At 63.5% G+C, this 20,749-nt stretch overlaps 1 protein-coding gene across 6 annotated transcripts in view; it reads left to right on the top strand.

The window, feature by feature from the left end:
• Positions 1-20,749, top strand: part of NFATC1 (nuclear factor of activated T cells 1) — a 99,665-nt gene that overhangs the window by 35,083 nt on the left and 43,833 nt on the right. For all 6 annotated transcript variants that reach the window (XM_059040474.2, XM_059040477.2, XM_067014585.1 and 3 more), the window contains 4 exons: positions 6,734-6,936; positions 8,848-9,020; positions 10,649-10,789; positions 18,459-18,514. In XM_059040474.2, coding sequence (XP_058896457.1) covers positions 6,734-6,936; positions 8,848-9,020; positions 10,649-10,789; positions 18,459-18,514 — 573 coding nt within the window. The remainder of the gene's footprint in view (positions 1-6,733; positions 6,937-8,847; positions 9,021-10,648; positions 10,790-18,458; positions 18,515-20,749) is intronic.

Here is a 20,749-nt window from a genome sequence, read left to right as displayed (position 1 = left end):
AATTCCTTGGGCCTGGTGAGGAGCTGAGGGTCAGAACTGCCCCATAGCAGCAGCCCTGCTCCAGCCCAGACCCCGTCCCCTACCCCAGGAGCTGAGACAGCGCTCGGACGCAGGTCTGACCCTAGCCCGGACCCCGGTCCTCCGGCAGCCAAACGCCGCTGACCTGCCCGTGGGGCGGATTAATCTTTCATGGGGCAGCTGGGCAGCTGCCCTCTGCTCTTCCAGCAGCGTCCGGGCAGGCGGCCGTTTCCTTCTGGGCCGCCGCGCACACAGGCCCGGACAGTCTCTTGGTAGACACACCTGTGTCGCGGGAGCTGCTGCCATTGTCCCCGTGACCCGGCGGGCTCTGCGGAAGCTCGGGGCGCCGAGCGGGGGATTTGCCATTTATGTTCCTCCCAAAGCAAAGAGCTGCCTGTGCCTGCGCGGTCTGGGTGAGGGTGTTCAGTGGAGCCGCACCGTGTCAGCCTGAGAATGCAGTGAAGTTGCCAGTAATAATAATAGGAAAGATAGCTGGGGTTCTGCTGACACACGGCACAGACACTCGATCTCAGGTATGGCACGTTGGTTTTTAAACACCTGTTTTAGAGTTTCATTGGCCAGCAGAACTGAGGACAGCGCAGTTCAAGTTTTCCTGCAGCCGGTACAGTCACGGGGGGATAAAGTCCGCGAGTAGCTCGGCAGTGGAAACCTTTTCAGAGCAATAAACAACATCGTCAGCCTCCAAAAATCTTCTAATTCAAGAGCTTTGGCTTCTGTGTTCCAGGCTGCAGAAATTTTAGAATAAAAGTCACCTCATGGGCTTCCCTGGTGGCGCAGTGGTTGAGAATCCGCCTGCCGATGCAGGGGACATGGGTTCGTGCCCCGGTCTGGGAAGATCCCACATGCCGCGGAGAGGCTGTGCCCGTGAGCCATGGCCGCTGAGCCTGTGCGTCCGGAGCCTGTGCTCCGCAACGGGAGGGGCCACGACAGTGAGAGGCCCGCGTACCACAAAAAAAAAAAAAAAAAAAAAAGTCGCCTCAGGCGCAGAACCTCTGATGATTGTCCATAATTCTGCTGTGGTTTCTGCATTATGCCGGGAGGTTTTCCTGATGTCTTTCGAGGGCAGAGCCGAGTGCCGGGCCGTTTCAGTTCAGAGCTATGCGTCGGCACTCCGGCCCCGGCGCAGCTGTCAGAACGCTCAGGCGGGAGGGGGCGGGCCAGACGGGGCCAGACGGTGTAACGGAGATGATGGTGAGAAACCACCGTCTTCGATAAAAATGGCAAAATAGGGAAATCCATGGCCCTGGCTGGCCCTCCCCTCCGACCGGGGGCTCCGGGGTCTCCTGGGGGCCCGACCACAGGCGGCGGAGTCACGGATGCCCGTCAGCTTCAGGGCCGGTCTCCCTCCCGCTGGCGGGCCCCGGCCTCTGCCCCGTGCACAGCCCCGTCGTCTTGGCTCCAAGCGCCCCCAGGGAGGGTCTTCCGGACGCCGCCCTCCCGGGGCCCCGCCCAGCACAGGGACGTAGGGAGGTGCGCTCGCTGCGCAGCCTGCCCCCCGTGAGCAGGCGGACGGGAGCCACGGAGGGCTCGCTGGCCCGAGCTCTGGGGCCCGGTGTCTGCGCCCGGTTCGCAGGTGGATGGCTCCGACCAGCGACCCGGGGTCCGGGTCCTCCTGGCCACCCCTCCTCCTGCTGTGCTTTGCAGACGGCTCTGTCTCTGGATTGGGGGGGGGCGCCGGCTCCCTGAGCGCTGCCCCCGGCCCGCACGCAGCCGGGGAGCCACGAGCACCCCGTCTGCACACTCGAGGGTGGGGCGACGTGGCCTCGCCGAGCCGGGCTTCCAGTCTCCTCCTCCACGGGACGCTGGGCTCTGGTCAGCGCAGGTGGCCAGCTCGGCCCCGCTGTGGGCCGGCCCCGCCCGGCGGGACTCGTGATCGTGCCGTGGCTGGCGGTGGTGGCCGTCCCCGCAGCAGCAGCCGGTGACCGTCGCGTGGACGTGTGGGTGTCTGTCAGGCAGAGCCCTCGGCCCGCACAGCACCCCCGTCAGCCCTCGTCCGGGCCCTGCCCGAGGCCGCCCTTTGGGCACTGGTGATAAATACCAAGGGCCATGCCCTCTGCTTGCCTCGTACGCCTGCGGGGGTGGCCCCTGCCCCCGTCCGTCGTGCAGTGTTTCCAGTGAGTTCCGTCCCGGGGAAGGAGGGCTCAGGAGCACAGCCTTGGCCCTGCCCAGCTGAGGTCTGGTCTGCCGTGAGCTGACCGCATGCCCTGGGCCCGTCCTCCCTCCCGGGCCGGGGCGGGGGTGGGGGGCAGGCGGTGCCCTGTGGGGAAAGCTCTCCTGTGGTTTTGGAGACCGAAAGCTCACACGACGCAGTCTCTTAAGTTAATCCAGTACTGGGAAAATTGGGGGTGAAAAACGCGGAACCAGCTTGCGAGCTGGATTTTTTCCTTCCTGCAGAGTTCCTTTGGGTATTGTGTAAAGATGCAAATTTTACGTCTGGGTGAAATGCATGATTTCCCTTTAAGTTGCCTGCTGCGCGGTGCACAGGGACCTCTTGCCCGGTGTATGTTTGTACCATCTCGAAACGTAGTGGAAAGTAATTTCCCTCCGTTAACTGGTCCTTTGTGCGACACTCGTGCCGCTGTGGGAACTTCAGCACCGAGTCAACCGGGCCTCAGTCGTTCCCTCCACCCTGCCGCGCAAGTGCGAAGGTGAGCCTGGCGGCTAAAAACAAACACTTTTATGCACAGGAAGCTCACCAGGTCTTACACCCTGAAAATGGAATAGCACGTTTCGTTTAGGCTGAAGCAGAGAGAGGTCATTGTCATGACAGGTCACTTTATAAATATTATTTTGACAGACAGTAGAATGTGCCAGGGGCAGAAAACCCGTGCAGTAGAACATGTGAAGTATTTAAATTACTTCTCTTAAAATGAACTTCATGTTTTAAATAACAGATGTTTATCTTCCAGGTTGAACCTTAAATATTCCCATTTTCACTGAAACGGCATGTTTTTTAAAAGGCAAAGTTACTCCCACAGTCCGCTGCCTCCTACGTGCCGTCAGAGCAGGGCCCCAGTGTGAGTCCCGTGGGATTTGACATTGTCATTTTCAAATCGTCTGACCCCGGCCAGGCCATGTGGAGGCCTGGGGCCTGCGAGGAGTACGCCTTGGCCACACAAGAGACGGTCTTAGCCTAAGACTCATTTACATATTCTTGTATTAAGGGTCGCAAAATGGAATACTAAGAGGCAAAACTTGTTTCTTCATCAGTCTCTGATTTTATTTTTACATTTCCTGTTTTAAAAATGTAGGTCAAGTCCAGCACAGAGTACAGGTTTCTTAGGAGGTTCGTTAAATTGGCAAAAGACTGGACTCAGGCTCCCCAGCAGGGAGAAGTTGGGTGGACCCGGCCAGCTGGTCCTGGTCCCCCCCTAACTGAACTCTGTGTGTGTAGAGATGCTCATGTGTCCACACAGGAAGAAAGCCCTTCGGTTCAAACAGGAGAGGCATCTTGTTTCTGCAGAATTAAGCCGTGTTAGTGGGACCCACCTTGAAATGAGCATCAGGCGCTGGCTGGCTCCTGGCAGGTTCTCTGTGTGGCGGCCTTAGAGCGGGAAGGGCTCTGCGTTGGCCTTGGGAGAGGCACAGCAGGCCAGGAGGACAGCGAGCGGACGGGTGGGTCTCGCGGTAAACTTGATGCTTCCTCCAGCTCTCTGCCCGCCACGGCCGCTCGGGTTCAGCCGCAGGCCTGAGAGCGACTCCCCTCCTCTGTGCACGTGCCCGTCAGACTCTCCTCTGGTCCGTGCGGGCCAGACACCTGTGGGTCAGGAGGAAAGCTCGCTTATTTTAATGGGAAGGAACCACTTTGAAGATCAGCACATCCATGGGTGCTCGGCACCACGTCACACGTGAAAACGATAAAAATAGGGAGCCTGACGCATGAAGCTCCTGCCGTCAGCCAGGAAATAAGATCTTCCGAACCAGCTACAGAATTGCAGAGCACGCCTGGAGAGCGTGTGTGCGTGCGTGTGTCTGAGTGTGAATGTGCGTGTGCGTCCGTCCGTGCACACCTGTCCTGCATGGAGCTCCTCCTCGTCTCCAGAACATCTCAAGGGTGGCGTGCAGAGCCCCCGGGAGCCCCTCCACAGCCTGTGACAAACGCGGGCTGTTAAATATTAATCGGCTGCTACGGAATGCTCCGGAGATGTCCACAGACACCGGACACCGTGGTGAGCTCGTGTGGGAGCCTCAGAGCTGCTGGACGTTCACCTGAAGCTGTAAATTCATTCATCGGGGGCTGCGGTCCAGCAGCGGTCAGTCCTGGCTCGTGGCCTGCTGTCTCCTATCCGCGGTCGTGGCACCATGCAGACCCTTTTGGCTGGGAGGCGGGGCGGGGTGGAAGGAGCCGCTGACCCTGTGGGGGCCCCGCCCTAATACGGCGCCCCCTGGATCCCTCGTGCGGCCCGGCTCTCGGCCCCACCAGCGAGCGGCCTGGCGCCCAGGCACGTCCTTCCCGGGGGCCCCAGGTGGGTGGCGCGCGGGCCCCGGCGCTCTGCTTGCTGAGTGCCGTGAGTCTCCCGTGAACGGCCTGTCGTTGTTTGGGACTGACCTCTGAGCTCTGAAAATGTATAAGTGACTGCATCTCGTAATTTAGTGAAGTCGGCGCAGTAGCTGGGTCTTTGTCAGCGCAGCTTTGATGAACGGTTCACTGCTGATTTGAACCACGCTTGAAACAGCAGGCGCTCGCTTCTCTGGGTTGAAGAGACAGTTGTTCCCAAACGCGGGGACGGAGGAGAGCTCGGGGAGGCCACGGTGGGGGGGCGGGGACGAGGCGGGCGCTGCTAACTGGAAATGGAGAAACCAGCCAGGGCAGCCTATGGTGCGTTCTCTGCAAGGAAGACAGAGCTCGGGACACCCAGGGCAGAGAAAGAGCTCAGCTCCCAGCACTGGACCTTCCGGCGGAATTCCGACTCACTCATCTGGACGGAGCTTCAGCTTCCATTCTAACATCCCAACTTGGAAAAATGACCCGTAGAGACGGTGGCAGGATCTCGGTCACGGCGGTCAGCTGCAGCTGGACCAGAGGTTTCCCGTTTCTTCGGGTCACTGACGCACGCCCCGCTTGTGCTCCCTCGGTCACCTGGCAGCCTGGCCCTTTGCGCTGCGCCCCGGCCCCTCCGTGTCCTGAGCCGGTGCGGCTTGGAAGGTCTTGATCATCCAGCCCGAGCTTCTTCCCCGTGGGCTGTGAAGTGACCGTCAGGGCGCCGTCCCACAGGGCGGGGACGGAGCCCGACGGGGCTCACAGGGTGCACGGACCCCACCGCAACCCCAGTGCTGTTTCTTCCGTGGCCTCCTCTCAGCCGCAGGGCCGGGAGGGGCCCGCGACCCCCTGAGGGTGCCGCAAGGGAGCAGACGGCCCCGGGGCCTGCAGGTGGCCTCGTTGGCACTGCCGTACCAAGGTCTCTGCCGCTGTGGAAGCGGGAACAGCGCTCTCGGGGACAGCGCTAGTTTGGCCCATCAGACTGTGTTACAGTTGCTACCTGCCGTCACGGCGGCTAAAATTAGTCCAGGGAGAACGCGACTGCAGTGAGAGAAGCAGCACAGCTGTGCTGACCGAGCCTTGCTGCTCGTGGGGCCGCCCTCCCGCGGGGGTCCTGCGTCAGGACCCGTGGGGCTCTGGCTGGACGCAGGTCGCCTGCCTCTGCAGGAGGAGGGGGTGAGCCCCAGGGGGCCTGTGGAAGCCGGGCCTGGGCCTCGCGCTGAGCTGCCTGCTTGCTTCAGGGTTTGCCTCTTGAGTACGGTCAGCTGGGACCTGGACAGAGAAGGCCAGTCAAGTTCAGTTCTGAAAAGGACTCACCCCGAGGGCGGCAGCGGCCAGAGGTGCAGGGGCGCGAGCAGGGCTCTGACCTGCGCCCCGGTGGTCGGCCCGGGGGCAGCCAGCGTAGGTCCTGAAAGGCGGGAGCAGCACTCTCCCATGGGCTCCTGCTGCACGATGGGCTCGTCCCGGCTCTGGGGCCCGAGTCTCACTGGGTTTCGTGCCCACACACGGTGCCTTCAAGACCGTGCGCCCAGCCGGCTGGCCCGCACGATCAGAACGGCCACGCGCGGCCCCCCGTGTTGGGTCTGATGCTGGTGGCAGACGGGCCACAACCTGGGGCTCCCCGCAGCCGGTCCAGGGGCGCCTGCTACGGGCACCAGGGCAGCCCGTGGCCACCACCTGCCAAGCCGGGCCAGAAAGGGCCGATGCTGTTTGTGCCTTGTTTGCAAGCATCCTGCTTGCTGGTTTGGACTGGACTGAGCTGGGGAAAGTGGATGGCGTCCTCTTGGACGAGTGTGTGAATTCATCAGGGGAGCCTTGTGCGGAGAGCGTGGCACCGGCCCAGCTTCGAGCGGGGCCCCACGAGCCGCCTGTGTCGCCCGCGCACGGGCAGAGGGGTGGCCTGAGGAGGAGGCGGTGGCCCGGAGAGACCGGCTCTGCCTCCCATCCGCCCCTCCCGCCGTCCCCGTCGCTTTCCCGTGCACGGGGCACGTGTGCCCCTGGGATGCAGGTACGTGTGTGCAGGTGCGCACTGCACGTCTGTGCGCGTGTGTTCCAGCGTGGGCAGCCAAGTGCTCAGAACCGACTGCGGAGCAGAGGCCCCAGACTTTGGGGCACGAGGTGCAGGAGGGGCGGGGGGACCAGCCTCTGCACGGGGAGCACGGTGGGTCCGGGCGTCGGCGCGGCGCTCACAGGCCTGTCCCCCTCTCTCCCCAGCTGCACGGCTACATGGAGAGCGAGCCGCTCACCCTGCAGCTCTTCATCGGGACAGCGGACGACCGGCTGCTGAGGCCCCACGCCTTCTACCAGGTGCACCGCATCACGGGCAAGACCGTCTCCACCACCAGCCACGAGGCCATCCTCTCCAACACCAAGGTCTTGGAAATCCCGTTGCTGCCGGAAAACAACATGCGTGCGATGTAAGCCGCGGCCTCAGGGGCTCGGTGGGCGGGGGCGCGGGCTCGGGTGGGCGCTTGCACGCCTGCGTCTCTCCCCCCGTTTCCACAGCTCAGGGGCCCTGGGTGCCCTGGGCTGAACACCTCAGTAAACGTTACAGATATTTGGGACAACGGATTTGTTTCTTCCTAGGGTTTCAGCCCCTGTGCACGTTGCCACTTAAACTGAGTATCTCAGTTCACAGCTGTCAGTAGTACTTCCTCCATGTGCGAACGGGCACCCATTAATTTCTGTGAACGCGCTGTGAAAGGTAGAGCAATGGTTACAAGGCAAGCATTGAAACATTAAAGAGACCGGTATGTCTGGGTCGTATTTTCACTGAGGGTTTCTGCATCTCCGATGTGACCAGCTGGAACGTGCAGGTCAGATCTGACTCAGTAGTTTAGAGGTGAATTGGTTCGCGAGCTGCAGGGCAGTCTTCTCGTGTCCAAGTAGGGCCTGTGTTCGTGGCTTCCTGAACTGGGTGACTGCTGTGTGCATTTCAGTGCTGAGCTGTGAATGCAGCAGAGAAGGGGGACACGGCTGTCCCACAGGACTTGCCCTCTCCCGGGGGCTTCTGGGGCAGGGGACGTAAGGCAGGAGCCCATCAGCACGGGGGCCTGTTGGAGAGCTCGGGGGCGCGTGTCTGTGGGGGGCGGCACAGAAGCCGAGAGCTGACCCCACAGGAAGGCAGCGAGTGCAGAGGCCCCAAGGCAGGGGTGAGTTTGGGGCGGCCGTGGGGTAGCGAGGAGCTCAGGGCTGTGGCGGGTGAGGGAGCGCGTGTGGAAGCCACATCGTGTAGAGCTTTGTGGGGGACTTTGATAAGTGATTTGTAACTCATAAACCCTCTAAGTCGAAAACAAAGGGAGGGGCTTCCCTGGTGGCACAGCGGTTAAGAATCTGCCTGCCGATGCAGGGGACACAGGTTCGAGCCCTGGTCCTGGAAGATCCCACGTGCCGCGGAGCAGCTAAGCCCGTGCGCCACAACTACTGAGCCTGCGAGCCACAACTACTGAGCCCACACTCCGCAACTACTGAAGCCCACACGCCTAGAGCCCGTGCTTGCAACAAAAAAAAAAAAAAAAAAAAAAAGAAAAGAAAGGGAAGGCCTTCTCTCCATGTTGGCTTTTCACAGATTTGGGGGAATTCATACTAAATCTTTGGGTTTGCTTCAAGAGCTGTAATCACAGTTCCCTCGGACCAGGTCAGATGGTTTGAGAGAACTGCTGTTTCCTTCAGCAGCAGCTGTTCCTTGGGTGGCTGCATTTACCAAAATTACCATCCAACCCAGAGACGGTGTAGACACCACGGGACAGGGACTGGCTCGGGCTCCAGGGCCAGGGCTTCCCTGCTGCTCCGGGCTGGGCTGTGGTCCTGACCCAGAGGCATCGTGCAGCCTCGTTTCCTTAGCTTCTGACAGAGGGAAAGGGCTGGTTTCCATCTGATGAATGATGCCTGGATTGTTCTGCTGGAGTCTGGTGTGGAATGGAACTGTTAAGTTAAATGAAATTAAGTGAAATCATATGAGGCCCTAGAAAACTCAGGATCCTGAATTAAGGGGGACGCTGCCAGAATCTTAAGTGGAAGGCGGTTTTTGAAGCCGCCCGGGGAGCCTTCCTTTGGACGCCGCGTCCTGCTCTGGGGCGTCCACGCGAGCCCAGGGCACTGGAGCTGGGGCTTCTGGAGCCCTGAGCGTGTGGCAGCTCTGCCTGCTTGGGATCTGGGCCCCTGAGGCCGGGGCTGGCTCGTCTCCCGCTGCCTTGGCCCCAGCTCACTTGACGGGTGGGTGTCTGGCCGCCCCGGCCCCTGGGCAGGGCCGCAAAGACCCTTCGGTGAGCGGTCGCCCGGGATGGGGCGGGGGTCCGGGTCCGAGCACAGACTCTTGTTTCCGGCAGCATCGACTGTGCCGGGATCCTGAAGCTCAGAAACTCTGACATCGAGCTCCGCAAGGGGGAGACAGACATCGGGAGGAAGAACACGCGGGTGAGGCTGGTCTTCCGAGTCCACGTCCCACAGCCCAACGGCCGGACGCTGTCGCTGCAGGTCGCCTCCAACCCCATCGAGTGCTGTGAGTGCTGACCCCCTGTGTCCGGGCCGAGCGGGGCCAGCCCCTGCCGCAGCTTGCCTTTCCAGTAGCACCTTGGTTCTCGTGCGCACGGCCTCTGAGCTGTGCCCGTCCAGCCCAACACCCACACCTTCCCGTGCAGTCCCGGGAACATCTGCACCCTGGCTGGGGCGCCCGCAGCCTCTGTGCGCGCGTGGTGTGCGGGCTGCCGCCGACTCCCGGCGCCTGCAGGAGGGCCTAAGAGGGAAAGGGAGTTTGTCCCGAAGTACCGAGATGTCTGCAGTGGCCGAATTTGACTTAATCCCCTCACGTTGCAGGGAACTTGAGAACGTGGCATTTTGCCCTTGAAATCTGTTGGATTGAAGGGACCTAAATTGGCAAGCCTGCTGTAACTCAGGCCTCTGTCCCTGGTGGCCCTGGGTTCACTGCCCTTGGTGTGCGTGGACGGGCCCAGGTGGTGAGATGCTTCTGGCGTGGACGCTCCTGACTACTCAGGTCCCCCAGGAGCCGGGACCGCTGAGGCCTGGGGTCTCCTTCCTCTTGCAGTGGCTCTGCTCGTTTCTGTTAGCGGGTCGGGCGACCGGTTCAGCTCCGTATGGAAACCCCACAGGGCCCGCCTCCGGACCCAGGGGGGACCAGAGTCTCCACTGGCCACTGCCCCAGCGAGAGCCTTTCCGTCCGCCCTCCTCCTTCCCTCATCTCTGAAGCCCCGCGCCCCCCCACCGGTGCGGGCTGTCTCAGGACACCCGCGACCTCGCGGCTCAGCCGCCCACCCGTCTCGGTGGGAACGTCCTGGTTTGGTGCCTTGGCCTCTGACCTGAGCGTCGGCCCGACCTCGGCGACGGGGCGTCCTCCCCCCGCAGCCCCTTCTCTGCCGTGTGGTCTTTGCCTCCTTCCCACCCCTTCCCCTGCTCCTGCTGGGCCCTCATGTCCGGTCTCTAGAAGTCCATCCCCAGGCCGTGGGGTCTGGCTTCCTGCCCTGTGGTCCCCTCCCCGTGAGGTGGAGCGGGACCCTCCCTCTCAGGTCCCCTGGTTGTGGGGTGACCGTGTCAGGACCCCTGGCTCGGCCTCACCACCCGCTCCTGCCAGACTTCTGCCTCCTCCTGCGTCTGGACATCTGCCCGTCCCGCCCCCCCCGCCCCCCCGTCAGCCTGAGCTCTGCCGCCCGTGGGCCGCCAGCCCCAAAGCCAGAGCCCGCTTCAGACGGGCCCCCACATCCCACCTCCTGGCTGGGGGCGCCTGCTCTCCGGGCTGCCCCCGGCGGGCGGGCCATGGCCTCCCCGGCACCAGCAGGGCTCCCCACGGCCTCCCCAGGCCCTTCCTGCTGGCAGTCAGTCACCCGAGCGGAGCGCGCTCGCTCGCTCACACACACGCGTGTGCACGCTCCTCACCGAGAGGTGAGCTGTCTCCACGCGACGAGTCAGAGGCGTGGCCGCCTTCCCGCATCACTCTAAACTGGAGTAAGCCTGTGAAGACACGGACCACGTGTGGTTACTCCTGTTCCGTGTACCGGGGACGGGCCTCACTGCTCACGCGGGAGCTCTCGGAAAGCAGGCTGTCGCGGCCGCCCCGCGAGGGCCAAGCAGAGGGGCCTGGGCGTCTCACGCGCGTTGCTCTCCTGCCCCACACAGCCCAGCGCTCGGCCCAGGAGCTGCCCCTCGTGGAGAAGCAGAGCGCGGCCAGCGGCCCCGTCCTCGGCGGGAAGAGGATGGTCCTGTCCGGCCACAACTTTCTGCAGGACTCCAAGGTCATTTTCGTGGAGAAAGCACCAGGTATCTTCTTTAAAAACCGACATCGAGCCCTTGCTGTTTGGGCGCCGGCGAGGTTGGCTGGCAGGAGGTGGGCGCGGGTGGCCGTGGGTGCCGTGCCCAGTCCGGGGCCACTGCATGCGGTGCCGCCGTCGAGGGGCTGCAGGTGCGGGGCCTCCAAGAGGCTGTGCTCTGCCGAGGGGCGGCCCCGCGTCTGCCTGGCTAGCGGGCGCCGCCCTCGTGGGCTCCAACCGGCTCCTGCTGCTGGGCCTGCGCGTGCGGATGCGTCTTCTCGTTTCTCAGAACCACAGACCGTCCGAGGCAGGCGCCCGGAGACCTTGCTGTCCCCCGTGGCACCCTTCAGGCCCTCGCCCTGTCAGCACAGAGCCCCAAGACGCAAAGGCAGATGCTGTTGTTCTTTTAGTGACAGTGGCCTCTGGGCAGCTCCGTGCGTGTGTGCACGCCTGTGTGGACCTCTGCACGTGTGCTCGGGAAAGGGGGCTGCCGGTTTGAAGGGGAAGGGTGTCCTCCCTCTGGCGTCTGGGGAACCAGGCAACGAGCCTCACTGTGCTGCGGGGAGACGCAAGGGGGGCACGGCTCCTGCCCCGGGACGCCTGGCCCCACCACATGGCCACGTGGCAATAAGGGGGAGCGTGTGGACCTTCTGTCTCTCTCAAACTCCAGTTTGTTTTGGGGGTGGGTTCCTGCAGGGAGCTGGCCCCCAGGCTGGGGAGGGGGCTTCTGTGGGGTCCGGGCCCGCTGCCTTGTTCCTCGCCTTCTCTTTCCCAGTCACGGTGCCTCTCCCGAGCGCCAGAGCAGGGCCCACGCTGATTACCGCAAACCGCGGAGGCCCTCAGCCTCCGTAATGGGGTTGATTTTGTACAGTTTGCAGGAAACCTAAGTACTTCAATCAAAATGGGCTTTAAAAGTCTCTCACGTTTACCTTGTTCTGCCGGTACGATCGTGCGTGTGATTGGGAAGTGTTTTAGAGGATGGAGCAGACCCGACCAAGTGCGATGGTGGGGGGGAGTTTGTGTTCCCGGGAAGCCCCCCTTTGGACAAGGTGAATTCTGAAATAACGGAAGCTTTTGTGCTTTGGACGTGTGTACATGCGCAGTGCGTGGGGGGGCGGCGGGGCGGGGGAGCCCAGGCCTGGTGCTGCATCTTCACCGCGTCCTCACCGTGCACAGAGACGTCTGTGGTGGGAACCAGCCCACGCCCCTCGCCGTTTCCTCGACCAGTCAGCCCCGACCTTGACCTTGGTGCCAGGATGAGACTGTGAGGCGTCCCCTGACCCCCCTCGGCTTGTCGTGGGTGCCCGTGGGGCTCCTGGGTTGGCGTGGCTGACCGTGGGCCACTCACGGGGCCTTCACCGCGGCCGCCCGCCTGCAGTGCAGCCGAGTTCTCGGATGTCTGGCCGCCGTCCTCACGCGGCCTCCGGGGCCGGCTGAGCGCCGCAGTCACTCGCTGTCACGTCGGGGCCCGTCCCCAGCCCGCTCACTCCTGCAGCAGATCTGCGTCTGGCAGGCAGAAGGCAAGGAACCAGCAAGCGAGTGGAGACCCGACGTCCCGTGAACACGGTGCGACAAGGGGGACGTGAAGATGGCGTCGTGCTCGTGTCCACGCGGGGTCGTGGGCACGTCTGCGCGCGTTCTCGTGCCGGCTCGGAGGTTTCAGGAGCGGGCAGGTGTCCACACGCGTTCGGCCCCTGCCTGCATTCTTGGTACGGTGCGCACCGATGCTGCCCGGCCAGCTGAACTGTCTCTGGGCTTCTCTTGGTTGACTTGCGGGGGCAGAAACCACTGAAGTCGATTTAGATCCAAAGCCTAATCGTCCTCTAGGCTTGCGACGAGGCCGCCTGGTCTGCTTGAAGGTTCCTTCATCCCCCGGTTGGTGGCAGCAAGGCCTGCGCACACAGTGAGCCTGGCCTCCGGAGCCTCTGGACGTGGGCAGTGGCCCCGTGGCAGCCGCCGCAGGGGCAGGACCGTGGCTGCCGCGAACGTTGCCACGTCAGGCCGCGGCGGGGGGAGCCGAGCCCCGCGTCACCGTGTCTGCACTGGGCCGCGCTCGGAGCGTCCTCAGTGTTTCCGGGGTCGTCCTGGCTGAGGCCCGCCGGCACCTGTGTCCTCATCGTGGTGACCGAGCAGGGTCCCCGAAGGAGACAGCCCTTGGGATGTAGGAGCAAAGCCCCCGTCTGTGGCCGAGGGGCCCATCACAAAGAGCCGCGGACCAGCCACGCTCAGCTCTGGCTGCGTCAGTGACAATTTTCCGGAGCCGCCCTGTGATTCTTCGGGGGCCTCTGTGTCCGGCGGGAGGCTGCAGGGCCTGGCCTTCACGGTCAACAGCTGTGGCCGCCGCGTCAGGTGACACCTCCCACGGTGGCCGTGTGTGTGCGTGGCCACCGGCACAGGCGCACGTAGGGGGCGCGGCAGGTGCAGGACGCCACGGCAGGGCCACTTGCAGGACGTGAGATGCTGCGCCCCGTCTCCCACTGGAGATCCGGGGGTCTCTCTTCAGACCTGTGCACGGGGGACATACCTGTACACATGCGTGAACAGTTGAAACAGCCTGACAAATATATGAGAACGCAGAGCGAGCGCCCACGTGGAGGCGAACTGCCTCTTCTGGAGACAGGAGAGAGGAAGGCTTCAGAGGCTCCGTTGCCGCGAACGTTACCAGGTTCTTGACGCCGACACCGGAAGTCCCGCTGTGTGCGGCCCCGGCCCGTTCTCTGCAATTCCTGGAAACCGTGCGAAGCCTGTTTCGGCTTCTTCTGCTCCACAACAGACCTCACCAGACCTTGGCGGCCTCAGCAGACAACGCCGTTTGCCGGCCCTCGCGTGTGGCTGGACGCAGCCGTGGCCCCCGGGTCTCCTGCGCAAGGCGCCGGGCCCCCTCCACGGGCGCCAGGCCTCCTCGGGGCCCGGACTCAGGGGCCGCACCGCACCGGGGCTCACCAGGTCCCAGCCTGCCCAGACGTGGAGGTAGGACACCCAGGGTGTAGACGTGGAGGGCCGTCGGGCCCAGCGTGACCGCCTGCCACACGACCAGACCACCTCCTTGTCACGCCTCTTACTGAGGCCCCCAAGCCAACAGACACAGGCCCTAGAAGGAAAGGTCGCGTCCCGGCTTTCCTGAGACCTTGAAACGGAAGCAGGACTTGCTTCCTGCGGGGAAGGCCACGCTGAACCACACGCAGACCTTGCCCGTTTACGGACGAGGATCAGAGTCGGGTCGTCATGGGGCCACCCCGGCTGGGTGGTGCCCAGCGGCCCTTTGGCTCCTGGGGTCCGGCCTTCGCCGGGGGGAGTCTCGGGCAGCGCCTTGCGGGCCGGGTGTCACTCGCCGGTCGCCCAGCTGGCACTCGGGCTGTTGGCCCCAGGGGTTCCGGAACGTGCGCAGGACCGACCCCGCTGGCTGGTGCGCCGCTTGCACCCAGAAGCCGAGACTTGGTGCGGGGGGGACGCCGTGTTCCGACGTTTCGGGCGCTGACCTGGGGAAGGCACTGCGCGTCACGAGGGTGGCTGGGGTCATGGGCTGACCTCTGTGGGTGGGGCCTTAGGGCAGCCCTGGGCTGAGACGCCTCCGGCCGTGGACTCGTGGGGTGGCGGAGGCGTGGGAGCTGCTGCTCCCGGTAGCCCCAGCCTGCGACCTGCCCGGGACTGACCGTCCGGGAGACGGCCCTGACCCCCGGTGAGTGGACCAGAGCAGCGGCTCGGCCCCTCTTCTCCTAAGGAGGCTCTGTCTCACTTTCTGGCCTCGGAATTGAGTGACCCTCCCATGCTTCTAAACTACACAACGTCTTGAACAGGCTTGGGAGGGATCACGCCACCCCTCGTGGGGGTGGGCAGGCGGGCAGGTGTCAGGGGTGCAGGCTCTGTTGGCGTCGGGGGCCCGAGGGCCCTTCCCCTCCCGGCTCCGAGCTCTCCCCTTTATCGGTGTCCCGGGACGCGCCCTCGCCCCTGTCCCCGGGGACTTCCCCTCCCTGCAGGGCTCTCCTCGTGGGTCCGCACGCGCGAGGCTGGGGAGGGGAGCGGGCTGCAGCTGCTGGGCGGGCGGTGGGCTCAGCGCAACCTCACGGCCCGGCTGCACCTCTCCCTCCAGGGCACGGCCGCCTGCAGTGGAGGGTGCGGGGGTGTGCAGGCAGCTGTGAGCCTTGCAGGGGCTGCGGTAGCCAGAGTGGAGGCGTCCTGTGCACGGGGGGCGTGTCGCCAGAGTGCCCCCTCGGCTCGGTCCGGCTCCCGTGTCCCTCCCTCCCGGCGCCTCCCCAAGAGGGCTCCAGAGAGTGGGCACAGGTCCCTCCTGGGGAGGGGCGGAGAGCAGCGGGGGTGGGGGGAGGGTGGGCACGGCAGGAGGAGAGGCTCCAAGCTCAGGCCCAGCGAGGGCACCGCTCTGGCCTCATCCGCGTGCTTCGGGACCACGTGTGGCGATGCCGCGTGCGGCTGCGTGGAAGGATTCATCTTCCACGTCAGCCGTGTTGAGATGTAACTCAGAGACCGCGCAGCTCACCCGTTTACAGTGCAGGGGCTTGGGTTTATTCAGAGCCCAGCGTGTATATCCCCGGACATTCTGCTCTCCCCCAAAGAAGCTTCGCCCGTTGGCTGTCACCCGCGTCCTCCCCAGCCTGGCAGCCGAGGACCGCTTTCTGTCTCCACGGATTTGCCTGCTCGGGGCATCCTGGGGGCCCAGCTCCTCCACCCAGCGAGGTCCTCGAGGTCCATCCCACGGGAGCATCTGAGGGCTGAGGGTGGACGTCCTGGTCACCGTTCACCGTGGACGGCCGTCGGTATCACCCGTGACGCCGCGGTGGCTCCGTGCGCGGGCTCCCGAGGGCACACGTGTGTTGCTCCCCTGGGCGCTCCCGGCAGGGGTGTCGGTCCTCAGAGGTGCCGCAGAGGCTGGACCTTCCCTCCCTCTGGAGGCACATCTGCCGGTCCGCGGGGCTCCCAGGGCCCGAGTGCGCCGCCACGCGTGGGTCAGAGGTCGCACCCCCGCGCCGGCCCTGCGGAGGGCCGGAAAAGACCGAGGCTGCTGGGGACCCTCCGGCCTCCGTGGGTCGCCCCGCTCAGCCCTGTCCCGTGGAGGCGCCCCCCCCCCCCAGGCGGCTGTGGAAGCCTCCGGGCCGTGGGTGGGGTGGGGAAGCCTTCCTGATGAGTCACGCTGCAGGGAATTCCCTGATGATTCGGAGTATTTTTACTTCTGGGCTTGCGCGCAGTTTCCTACTGAGAAAACCAGCGAGCTCCTGATAAGGCTGGAGCACAAAGGGCCGTTCAGGGCCGACCGCTTCCCCTCCCGGTGGAGGCCGGACTTGCACAGGCCGCCCAGCCGGGCCTGTGCAGAAGAGGCCTCCCGTCCGAGGGAGACCGGGGCAGCTCTGGGGAGTCAGCAGCCAGCGGGGCTGCGGGTGCCGCTGGGGAGGGTCCCCGTGTGACGACAGAGTAGGCCCTTACCAGCCCTCGGCGGCTCCTCCTGTCTTGTCCCCGAGCGGGGCTGTGTGTGCGCTTCTGGCCGAGGAGACGCTGGCCTCTAAGAGCTCATGCTGCGCTTGGGATCCCCAAGGCCGGCCCCTCGGCTGTGACTCGACCACAGAATCGAGACCTCGGGGCAGAGTCCCCCAGGGCCAGGGTGACGGGGACACGGGGAGCCCCGGGCCTGTGAGTCGGGCTTCAGTGGTGCGGTTCGAAGGGTCTGCGCTTTCAGAAACGGTGCCGGTGGCCAGGCCCGGCTGGCTCGTAGAGCTGGTGCACACAGTGGGACCTCCGGCCCCCAGGGGGGTGCTGTGACGAGGACGGTGTCCCAGAGGCCCGGGAGGCCCCGGAGGGAAGAGACCCCTCCCGCCCTGCGTGTCCTCAGCGTGCGCCCCCCACTGCCTGCTCCTCTGCACGCCTGCGTTTCCCTTAATTTCTGTTCCACGGGTGAACCTGCAACAGCGTTCCCGGGAGGCTGGTCTGGCCTCAGGCCCCTCCCGGAGGGCGGGTGCTGGTGAGGTGGACGCCGGGTGACGCTGGGCGTCCCTGGCCCCCAGCGGCCTCAGTCTCCCCTCTCCTTCTAACGGGAGGCCCGTCAGCCTCTGTCGACAAAAGAGTGAGCGGCTGCCCACAGTTCAGGTTTTAGCGCTTAAAGCTCTTTGGGGGAAAGGGGCAAAGATGGGCTTTGTCAGGAGAAAACTTGTTGATCTTAAAAGGCACCAAGGACACGGGAGGCTTGGTGACAGGAAGAGTAACTTCGATTTCCTCAAACCGGTGGGGGGCCCGACAGTGCACCCGCGTCTGCGACAGTTCTGGGCTGCGCCGCGCAGGAGCCCGTGTCCCGTAGCGCTTTGCACAGCCACTGGAATCCTCCCTCGTTTATGGGCCCGGAGTCAGGGCACTTCGTTCTCCGAGTCCTGTGCTCACAGGGCTCTGGAGCGTTCGCTGCTTTGCAGAACTCCTGATGCCTGTAAGGGCAGTGGGTGTTCTCTCCGTTTCCGGTTATTTCTTCCTCGAGGAGAGGTGGATGTGGGTCCCTTGGGCCCCCGGCCCCTGTCTTATCACCGAGTGGGTCCATCTGGTGGACACTCAGCACGGGCCCCTCCGCGTCCCGGGGGGCTGGTGTGGTCCTGGCATGTCCAGCCTCTCTGTGACTCACATTTCCTCCCTGCTCCACCCGCCGCCCCTGCCCGGCCAGCGCTGCCAGCGAGAAAAAGGAGATTTTGTCTAATTTATTTATAATTTAGGATTTGGAACACACACACATTTCTTCTTGGAAAACAGAGAATAAGCAACAGCTCAGCCCGTCCAGCTGTAATGGTTTGTTTGGGGAGCCGACTTCATACAAGATGCAGAGGAAGGAGGCCCCTCTAGGAGACTGACATCTATTAACTCGAAATAACGGCCAGACGTAGTCCGCAAACAGCGTGCCTGCCAGAAGGGCTTCCCAGCTCCCAGAACATGGCTCGGCTCCGTCACCCCAGAGGGCAGGCTTCCAGGCTCCGGCTCCCTCGAGGGCCTGGTCCGGGGACAATAAACCCTTTCTTTCACGGCACTGGAGCCTTTTCAGTTTTTTTCAAACATGCAAACGCCACAGGGTAAGGTTAAAAATACCTTGTGTTTTGCATTTCTGTATCCTGATGCGGCCAAGCACCGTCACAGAGAGGATTTTCTTGTTCACCCGGCAGTTCCCCTGAATCGGGGCAGGACCCGAGGCTCCCGGGCCCCTGCTCATTAGAATAACTCTGCTCCCGAGACAGGCGAGGGCTCTGTGGCCCCGGCAGCGAGGCCCCGCGCCCACCCTGTACACCGCAGGCCAGACTCAGACCGGGTCCGAGTCCCCAGACGGCGCCCTTCTCACCGGGCTCATCCGCGCTCCTCCGGGCTCGCTGCGTGGACCCGAGCGTGGACCCTCCCAGGGCTGGCGCTGGGGACGCTCGCTGGCACGAGGCGCCTTCCTGCAGAGCGGGGGTCTCCAGGCCCCACCAGGCCCCTGCTCTCGGGTTTGGCTGTGAGCTTCTCCCCAGGGCCTCGTGGCCTCTCTCCAGCCGGTCAGTCACGTGCGGCACCCCGGTCGCACCAGCTGCCAGTGGGCCGGCGGGCCAGGGGGGACCCTCTCATCAGAGGGTTCCCGCCCCGAGTCCCATCTGCCTGCATCCAGGTGTGATTTCGGGGCAGTGCCCGGTCAGGACAGAGTAACGGACTTCTCGCGCCCTTTCTTGCAGACGGCCACCACATCTGGGAGATGGAGGCGAAAATCGACGGAGCCCTGTGCCAGCCGGTGAGTGCGGCGGGCGGGCGGCCGCGGGGCGGTGCTCTCTGGGCGGGGCTTCTTATCGCGGTGGCTCCTGGCCCGAGGCACGGGGCTTGTGCTTTGTTAAAACGAACCTCTGATGAACTAACAGAGAGAGCGAGGAATAGGAATGGTTGGGAAACGCCTCCCGACGTAAGTGCTCTCGGGACTTGCAGCGCGAGGACGACTCAGACGCGGGGCCGCCAGGGCAGACAGGGCGCCTCGTGGGCTGCAGGCCCCCCACCAGGAAGGCCAGGGTGCACTCATACCCCCGGGGCCTGCTGTCCCCTCTGGCTGCCATTACCACCAGGGCCCCAGGGGGCCCGCTGCCCCCCGCCCCGAGGAGCTGCTGTCGGGAACCTGAGCGCACCTTCCCGCCACCCGGGCAGGTGGGCCTCGGGGTTCCGCCAGCGTCCTTGACAGTGACTCACTGCTGCCCTCCCAGGGAAGGGCCAGGACACAGACGCGAGGTCAGGCCTCCGGGCTGCTCAACCGGCTGGTCAGTCGGCCAGCAGCCGGGGCCCCTGCGGGGACGGGCGCCTGCCACCCGCGCCTGACCTCTGAGGGGTCGCCGCGCTGTCCCGGGGCCTGCCTGAGCCCGTCCTTACGCTCGGCCTCCCGTGGCCCTCGCGCTTTTTCACGCACGGAGGGACCTAAGGAAGAACGATTGTTTCTTGAGTTGTCGACGGAGGCTGTTTTCTGTCTGAAGCTACGTAGCTGCCGCAGCTTTCTCTGGCTGAGTGTTAACGTGGCACGCCTTTCAGTCTGTGTCTCTGTATTCTAAGCGGGCCCTTGCATGCAGACAACAAAGAGCTGGCCCTTGTGTTCTTACCTGCCCTGACAGTGTCTGTCTTCTAGTTGGGGTGTTGAGACCATCGTGTGTGACGTGATTACTGACGGGCTTAGATTACTGTGCACCGCTGAGTGCGTGTGTGTGTCCTACTTAGTCCCAGGAGAACAGCAGAAAGCTTCAGGTAACGTAACGTACAGGCGAGCAGGTGACTTTCTGGAGACGTTCACAGTTCTTGCAGGCTCTCTGCCTCGCCGCAGCAGCCACTCCTGGTGCACTGGGTGCAGGGAACGGGGGTCACTGTTCAGAATCTCGTCCAGGTCAAGGACGGAGTTGTTTCCTCAGGCTCCCCCGTGTGAGCAGGGGACCTCGGGCTGCGGGTGTTGCCAAAGGGATCCGGTGCCCTCTGCGCTCTGGCCGGGAGCACACGTGCTGGGAAGGAGGCCCCGGGGCCCGCGCGTCCCGCCGCACAGGTGGCGCCATCAGGAGGAAGCGTCTCTCACCTGCGACTTCAGCTTTCTTTTCCGAGCACCGACCCATTTACCAGAAGGCTCTTCAGATGGTATCAGAGGGAGATGCCTCCTCCTTGGCCCAGGGGCGACACCGGTGTCCACGACCTCGCTCCCTGCAGGGTGTCCGGGCCTCTAACCTCACACACCCTCTTGGGCTCCTCCCGACGCCCCAAGAAGGTGCCCCGTCTCAGGCAGCTCCACTTTCCGACTGGAACTCTGGGTCCCGCAGGCCCAGCAGCTGCAGGGCCGGCCCTCAGGTTTGCAGTGACAGACACCGGCCACCAGCCGTCACCCCGAAACGGGGGGCCTCGGCTCCCACTTCGAGCCCCACCACGGGCCCGAGTCCTCTGCCCCCGGGCCCCGGTACCGCCCACCCCTTCTCCCTGGGCAGGAAGGAGAGGCCTGCAGAAGCTCTGCATCTTTTGGCATCGAAATAATTCCGCCCAGTTTGCACGTTCAGATTTTCCGTTGTTGAGTTTCCTTTTCCACTGTGAACAGTGCATGTATTAAAGAAGGCTTCACAGCCTCCAGTCACGTGTTCTAAAAGGAACGTAGGACATGTGAATAACGATGTGCTTTATGTTCACCATTTCATCTTCCTTATCTCTTAAGCGAGGTTTACTTTTATACGTTTCTTTCTAATTATAAAAGAGTGTCATAGTCACTGTGGAAAATTGGAAGATAAAGCAAAGTATAACAAAAGAAAACGCCTAGTGTAATGTCACCACTTGGATGTAGCCACCATTCACATTTGGGCGTATTTCCTTCCATCCTTTTCCCGTTGTGGGTGTGTATCTACACGTGCACACACATATATACATATACCTTATGTTGTGTGCACGTTTAAAACAAGGTCAGATTGTGCTGTATATATAGTTTATGTACAATCGTGAGCAACTTAGACAATGGTGTTTTTTAAAA

This window comes from Kogia breviceps, chromosome 15 (genome assembly GCF_026419965.1).
Source record: "Kogia breviceps isolate mKogBre1 chromosome 15, mKogBre1 haplotype 1, whole genome shotgun sequence".
Classification (NCBI taxonomy): Eukaryota; Metazoa; Chordata; class Mammalia; order Artiodactyla; family Physeteridae; genus Kogia; species Kogia breviceps.
The sequence above is the reverse complement of the archived record's forward strand: the minus strand, read 5'-3'. Positions and strand labels throughout refer to the sequence as shown.